Below are 7,895 nucleotides of genomic sequence, written 5' to 3'. Positions count from 1 at the left end.
ATGATCCGGCAACCCCGAAGTGACAATAATCGGGACCACTCCCGGTGATGACCGTAGTTTGAGGAGTTCATGTATTCACCATGTGTTAATGCTTTGGTCCGGTACTCTATTAAAAGGAGGCCTTAATATCCCTTCGTTTCCAATAGGACCCTGCTACCACGGGAGGGTAGGACAAAAGATGTCATGCAAGTTCTTTTCCATAAGAACGTATGACTATATTTGGAATACATGCCTACATTACATTGATGAATTGGAGCTAGTTCTGTGTGACCCTATGTTATAACTGTTGCATGAATAATCGCATCTGACATAATTCTCCATCACCGATCCAATGCCTATGAGCTTTTCATATATTGTTCTTCGCTTATTTACTTTTCTGTTGCTACTGTTACAATCACTATAAAACTAAAACTGCTACCGTTACCACTACTATCATATTACTTTGCTATTAAATACTTTGTTGTAGATATTAAGTTTCCAGGTGCGGTTGAATTGACAACTCAGCTGCTAATACTTGAGAATATTCTTTGGCTCCCCTTGTGTCGAATCAATAAATTTGGGTTGAATACTCTACCCTCGAAAACTGTTGCGATCCCCTATACTTGTGGGTTATCAATCTACCTCATGTAGGGACTGCGGAGGTTGTGGCGATCACAACATGATACATCTGGTGGATCAGACGAAAAGTCACACACAAGGAGAGGACACGCCTAACAACGAATTGTAAGTTATCTATTCTGTCCCTATGCACAAACTTCACCAAAACAACTCAGACTAATAACACAAGAGAAGTAGTTAAATGGATAAAACCAGATTCATGTCAAGTTAAATTAAATGTAGATGCCTCGTTTCATTTTGAAGAGGGAGAAGGGGCGACGGGCACGGTTATCCATGACAAGATAGGCAATTTCCTTGCATGTGCATGTTTTTATGTTCCACACTTGTCATCGGCCACGATGATGGAAGCAGTGTCAATGAAAAAAGGCCTTGAACTGGCGGCACCTTTGGGCTATCACCAAGTCGTTGTTGCAGTTTAGAGGTGGTTGAAGCTTGCAAAGGAGGACAAACATGGTGGAATGAAGAAGTTGTAGTTTATGTGAACTGTATTAATCTGGTGACGGAAATAGGAATAGTTCAGTACTCGCACTGTCTCCGGGAGGCCAATGGTGTCACACATGAGATAGAAAAACATAGTTATGAAAATCATTTATCTTGTAATTGGGTAGATGATCACCCTTCTTTTCTGACTGAATATCTCATGAACGATGTAAGTGTGCTTATTTGATTAATAAAGTAAGCCAAGATGTCATTCCCTAAAAAACAGTCTGTGCTTCAAAGTTCATCAACACAACCCAAGTTCATACATAGCTAAACATAGAACAAACTACAAATTAAACCTAGGGGAGGTGTCACACCCCAGATTTTTTTTCAAATCCGATATGTCTAAAATTTCACAGTGAACTATTTTTTTCCAACAAAACCCTTGATTGATCTCTAGTTAGCTAACATTGCCTAAGATTTGGTTGATGATTGACTATTTGATTTGTTTGATCACCCAAAGGGTTAAAAGCCCTAAGCCAACATTTGAAACCCTAATTTGATGTTTGGAGAAAAAAATGAACCCTAAAGAATTTAGGGAATAATTCTGAATCCCAAAATAGGGTGACAAATTAAATTATTTATTTGGGCATGACAGTATTCTTAATAAGTCCCAGATAATAATTAAGCCTTGGATAAATCCCTAAAATGGATGAAATGTATTGATGTTGGAATCAAATCAAAAATCAAAAGGGAAATTATGTAAAGAGGCTTTGCATTTATTTCAGCAGGAATATATGTCACCATAAGTCCTAAAATGTCTGATCTTTTGTCAATCTTTCAAAATGGATTCAGAGCATATTTGGCTTTAAAACCAAACTAAAATTCAAAAGTGAACTGAAAACAGAAGAAAAAAAATATAAGGTGGAAGAATGTTTTTGTTGGAAAGGGGCAAAGAAAATGTTCACCAAATTAGGAATATTTCATTCGAAATTTAGAGCTAGTTTAGTATTGGAATAAAATTCAAATTCTAAATAGTTTAAAATTTACAGAGATGATAGGAAAAAAGAAAAAGAAAGGCCCAGGCGAGCCAGGCCATGACCCAACTAGCCAGCCGCAACCTAGCATGGTCGTGCGCCCTCTCCCTCCCTCTCTCTCACTGACGCGCCGGCCCACCAGTCAGCTTCTTCTTCCTGCAACCGCCGCTGACCACGTGCACGACCTTGCCAGTTCATGCTTCCGTCGATAGAGGGAAGAATCTTATATCCGATGAATCATGGATGTTTAGACGAATGTCCTATTATTGTGTATTTCTTGAAATTACTTTGAATGTCAAATTCTATTGTATGCTAAATATTTCCACTAAATAAAGATGATTATAAGTCTTCCACATCTTTTAGTATCTATCAGGAAGGAGAGGTTGGCAACTTGATGAGATGGACCACCCTTGGTTCAGTTTTTCTAAAATAACTACTTGGTGAAGCTATAAAACTAATATACAGGTATATGATAAAATAACAAGTTGCTTTTATGGTAAAAAGAATAGTTGGAACAAATTTGAATTACCTATGAAAACCCCCGTCATTGATGTAAAGAATCAAGCATATCTTTGCATGTCACACCCGAAAAAGGGGAAATTTACAGTGACATGGGATGGGCTTGGCTCTTAAAAAAAGAAGGGGGAGAGAGAAAATTATCTTCATAAACAATAACTAGGGGTGACTTATTCGCCTGAAAGATGGGTGAATTATCGCTTAGAGTTCACATCTTTTAAACGATAGATAGTAAGGTGTAGAAGTCTTCATGCTGGTCTAACTAACGTGAAGATATGGTAGTGCTAAGTGGGAGTAATCATACGATGCAGATTCCGAATTTCCGTGATGGACTCATTCATTTCTATTATCCGCATCTCATAATAAAGATGATCTCCTTCTTACAAGCTGTGGTATTTGCTCACGGACGAGCAACCTTTAAGCTTGGGGGGGAGTTGATGAGTCCAAATTACGTGATAAATTTGGTGGTCTTTTAGTGCCTACGTATCAGGCTTTGTGAAATTTTATGGCACTCGCGCACCTCTTTCTGTCGTTATTCCTCAGGAAACGCTTTTGAAGCAAATAAATGCATATGAAAGGAATCCCAAGAAATTATGGCAAAATCATGTTATTTAATGCGATAATCATCTGCCATAATAGAATAAAGCAAGGGTACCAGAGGACAGGCGCCGGCGGCGTCTCCAATGCAAAAGACGACCAACAATATGAGCGTGCCCGCTCGTATGGGCGATCGTATGAGGCGCCTGGGGAACCGCCTCATCGACTATTTCCACCCCATGAAATCGGATCGGAGATCAGACGGGCAAAGACACATAAATTCGTCCAGAAGAAGGAACCCTAGCCTCTGGAGCGATCCGGAGGGGGAATTGGCAAGGAGGAGATTATCGTCTTCACCACCAAGCACAAGGGGGGCTACAATGTCATCTTCACCCTCATCATCATCATCATCCCCATTGTCATCATCATCATCATCCACACCCATCTCATTGTAACCTCGGGAACCCTAGTGAATCAACTTGTGTGTTACGTGTTTAATCCATTCATGTTTACCATCATGGGCCTTATGATGTTTGTTATCTCCATGTGTGAGTAGTTCCCTTAGTTCTCGGGGATATAGTTGAACCCTAGTGTGTAATAGATCATTTGATACTATCAGGATTTAATATCCTCTTTGCATGTTTATGTAATAATCTTCTTGATGTTGGGTGAAGTCGACTGGTTGGTTGCGGAAGTAGGTGTGTGACATGCCCTATCTCCTTTCGTCCTAGACAGTTGCAGCAGGGGGTAAAACAGAGACCAATTATAGGTTGTATCCACGGGGACCTTTTTCCCCTTAATCACTGTTTGGTAACCTGAGTGGGGAAGAACGATGGTGGCGTATGTGATACAGGACTGTAGTGTGTATGCATGTATTTGTACTGGCTCTGCCCACAAATAAAAATATGCAAAGTGGCCTAGGAATCCAACGTAGCATTGTGTTTATGCACCGCTATAGATGCATGCTAGTGGGGAATCGATACTCCCTGGGAACACTTTAATCCTATTGGTTTCGAAACTCTTGTTCACAATCCTTGTCACTCAATTTAATTTCAGCAATTTACTTTCATGCTCACTACACCATTTCCATCACATTACTACTACTTTGGATCACTCCAACTTACATGCACAATATTTAAACCATTTAAGAGCCAAAAGATTGATTCTTGTGATTCATATGGGATCGATACTTTTACTTTGAAAAGGCTACAATTAAATCATGTGCACTTGCAGGACCTTAATAGGACATCAGATACTATTAGACAAGCTGTTGCCCAAGATAGATCGGGCTCTATCACCTTGGAAATTTTGTCAAAGTTACCACCAAGAACGGGTGAAGTTCCTATACTGGAGTTGGTAATTGTTACATCATGGTATGTGTGATGGCAACGACGCAAAATTGTAAACGAAGAATTGATACAAACCCCGGGTAGAACAACTCTTGCTATTAGGGTGTTAGTTACAAACTATGTTAGAGCTGCATCTCCTAAAGTATCTGAACGTGAAATAATCAGATCTAGAAAAAAAAAGGCCTAGTAGGGGAGCTACAAATTAATAGGGGGTTGTTGCACGTGATGATCATAGTCATTTTATTGCAGCTGCAAAATGGGTATTACCATACATGAGTAGTGTTGATTCAGCGGAGATCTTGGCCATCAAGCATGGTCTTTATTGGGCAGCAAGGATCGGATGCAATGTTACTCATATTGAGTCTGATTTTTTTTTAAACGGAGACAAAAGAATTGCCATTAAATAAGAGAGAATAGAGTTTGTTACAATTCACCCACGACACCACATGAATTATTACTCTCGCGATATGAAAGACCCTAAATTTGTTTTGCACCGGCGGTGATCCAAAGGTTGGCTTCGGTCGAGATGGTGTTAAGCAAGATAGTCGATGGAGCACTTTTAAACCTAAACACTCTTGCATTTCGCTCATTCCAAATTATCCACGTCACAAGCATGGTGAGGGAGGCTTTGGCTTGGCGGTTTGGCGTGCCGGCGTCACAAGTGCTTGTCCACCAAGCGTCGACGGAGTCCAACAAGCGCCACGAAGAGGTGTCCAACTCGAAGATGTGAAATTTTTCAGTGACCAAGGCCCACAGCCTTAGAGTGTAGCGGCACTTGAAGAATAGGTGTGACCCGCTTTCTTGCACCCTCTTGCAAAGTGGACACAAACCACAATTTGGCCACCCTCTCTTGGCTAATCTATCTGCGGTCCAAATTCTATCTTGAAGTGCCAACCAAGCAAAAACTTGACTTTGGGGGGACCCCAAACCTTCCAAACCATTTGGTCCATGGGTGAGAACACCATCCCTATGAATTGCGCCTTATACGCCGAGCCCGCCGAGTAGTGCCCACTAGTCGTGTGTTTCCACAAAATGTCGTCCTCGGCGAGTGCATCAAGATGCACCTCATCCAAGAGCATCCAAAGGATGAAAAATTGTGTGATGAACTCAACGGAAATAACGGTTGGAGGCTTAATCTTGAGCATCCACGTGTTGTGCTTGATGGCCTCGCGCACTTTCCACTTCTTTCGCAAGGAGACTTCGAATATTAGTGGCGCAATGTTCTTTGGCTTGCGCCCAAGAATCCAAGGTGATTCCCAAAAAGGTGTCTTCGCACCATTGCCCACGGTGATAGTGGTAGAAGCATAGAAAAAGTTGAGGTCCTCCTCATTGCACGGGTTGCCCATCCCCACCCACAACTTGGTGGGCTCCTTCCATTCATACCAAGGCCACCGCAGCCGCAGAGCACGCGCGAACTTTTCCATGTTGAGTACCCCAAGCCCCCCATACTCAAGTGGCCTACAGACAGTTTCCCAATTCACCTTGCATTTCGCCCCAATCGTCTTGTCCGAGCCAGACCATAGGAAAGCTCTCTCGAGCTGGTTGACTTTGAAGAGGATACTTGGTGGGATGATCAACGGTGTGATGAAATAGATCACTTGGGAAGTGAGAACAGACTTGACAAGGGCCGTGCGTCCAATGGTGGTGATGTTTTGGCCCTCATACGTTGTCAACTTGGATGCAACCTTGTCCACAAGAAATTGAAGATCCACCAACCTTAGTTTCCAAACAGAGAGGGGGAGCCCCAAGTACCTCAAGGGGAAAGAAGCCCTAGTTGCCGGCAGAATTTGAGCGATATGATCCAAGTCAAGATTATTGCAACGAATGGGCACCATCGAACTCTTAGTTTTGTGGTGGAGACTATGCAAAAACAAGAAGATTATTACGGCGAGGAGGTTGCAACGATCGCATAATGCAATCAGTTGGTTTGTGATATTGCAAAGGTCTTGTTCTCTCATTGCTTTCGTGAAACAAACTTGGTAGCTGATCGCTCAGTTAGCCTCTCCTATAGTATTGGATCTTCTGATTTTTGGGTAAGTTTTATCCCTGATTTTATTTCTCAACTTTTTGTAAATGACATGTCTATCATTTGAGAAATAAAGTCTTATTGATGTACAAAAAAGAACAATATGGGCCGACCCAGACGAAGGGGGGTTTAAAACAAAACAAAAAATGGATTATCCCCCGTACAACGGGAGAAGAGGCCGTCGTTAAGTGCCAATTTTTAAGGGATCTGGTGGTTTTTAATTTTACAGACAGACTGCCTAATTCTAATTAGTCTCTTTCTTCCACCTAGATAAAGATCTCACGTGGCGTATGTTGCAGACGACCGAGTAGGGTTATGATCCTTATGATATACTGAGACACGTATTACTATGCAGAAAAAGGAGCAGGGCACCCAGAAGTCGTATGCAGCTGCGTCGGCTCTAGGCAGGCCGCATACTGCCATCCACTCTTGTTCTTGGCAAATCACATCACAGGTATAGGGAGAAGAACAATTGAAATAATTTTAATTTATATCGTCAACTCAACACTCAAGGATGCGAAAGGCACCCATCAATCGATTATAGAGCATGCATGAATCATTTTTATTATTATGCTTCTAACATAGCTGCATCGTAAAGGCAGCCAAGCTTTGTGGGCGCAAGCAGGAGGCCACGGAATGATCCGGCTGGCTGTAGCTGTACGACGTGAAACACGTACGCAGGAAACGTTGGAGGAGCCAACACAAATACTGTAGATCAGAGAGGCTCGTTGTCCAGCCAACGCTGAGCCATGGCAAAACATTGTTTAGGCTGGTGTCGTATTGCTGTATGGCCACCACCCTGCGACCGCACCATAATAAAGAAATCATGATTCCTCTATACAATCCCAGTATACATGTAAAGTGAGAGAGCGCCACAGTTTGAGAGCTTGGTATGTCAAAATTCAAAAAACACATTTGAAAGTTTTTCAAAAACTACTCCCTTCATCCCACAAATTTATACTAAATCAGCGACACTTTTGAGACGAGTGGAGTATTTGTTACATGTGTATATATTCATATTTTCTATGTGACTACAACTTTTTATTAGATAATACGTTGAATTTTAAGCTACATAACCCCGCAAAAAAAAGAATTTTAAGCTACATAAAAAAGGTGTCTCAAAATAGGTAAAGCCATGTTCGGTTAATCCCCTTGCCACAGGGATTGAAGGGGATTGGGGAGATTTGAGGGGGATTTTGACTTGCAAGGGATTTAATCCCTTCAGTCCCTTTCAAACCTCTTCAAACCCTGCCTAACCGCATAAGCCCTAAAGAGAAAACCTTTTCCGATCCACATATTTGTGCATTTTTTTGTGCACCACACCAAAAATGTACGCACATTCTATACACCCATATGTAGATGCACAAAATTATTTAGACATTTTTTAGGTCT

At 41.6% G+C, this 7,895-nt stretch overlaps 1 protein-coding gene across 3 annotated transcripts in view; it reads right to left on the bottom strand.

Moving 5' to 3' along the window:
- Positions 1-6,958: 6,958 nt before the first annotated feature.
- LOC123150519 (serine carboxypeptidase-like 3) overlaps positions 6,959-7,895 on the bottom strand; it is a 5,411-nt gene continuing 4,474 nt past the window's right edge. For all 3 annotated transcript variants that reach the window (XM_044570360.1, XM_044570358.1, XM_044570359.1), the window contains one exon: positions 6,959-7,302. In XM_044570360.1, the coding sequence (XP_044426295.1) occupies positions 7,219-7,302 (84 nt within the window). In that variant the 3' untranslated portion in view covers positions 6,959-7,218. The remainder of the gene's footprint in view (positions 7,303-7,895) is intronic.

The sequence above is a fragment of the Triticum aestivum genome, chromosome 7A (genome assembly GCF_018294505.1).
Source record: "Triticum aestivum cultivar Chinese Spring chromosome 7A, IWGSC CS RefSeq v2.1, whole genome shotgun sequence".
In the NCBI taxonomy this organism is placed as follows: Eukaryota; Viridiplantae; Streptophyta; class Magnoliopsida; order Poales; family Poaceae; genus Triticum; species Triticum aestivum.
This window is presented reverse-complemented; position numbering and strand designations above follow the sequence as displayed.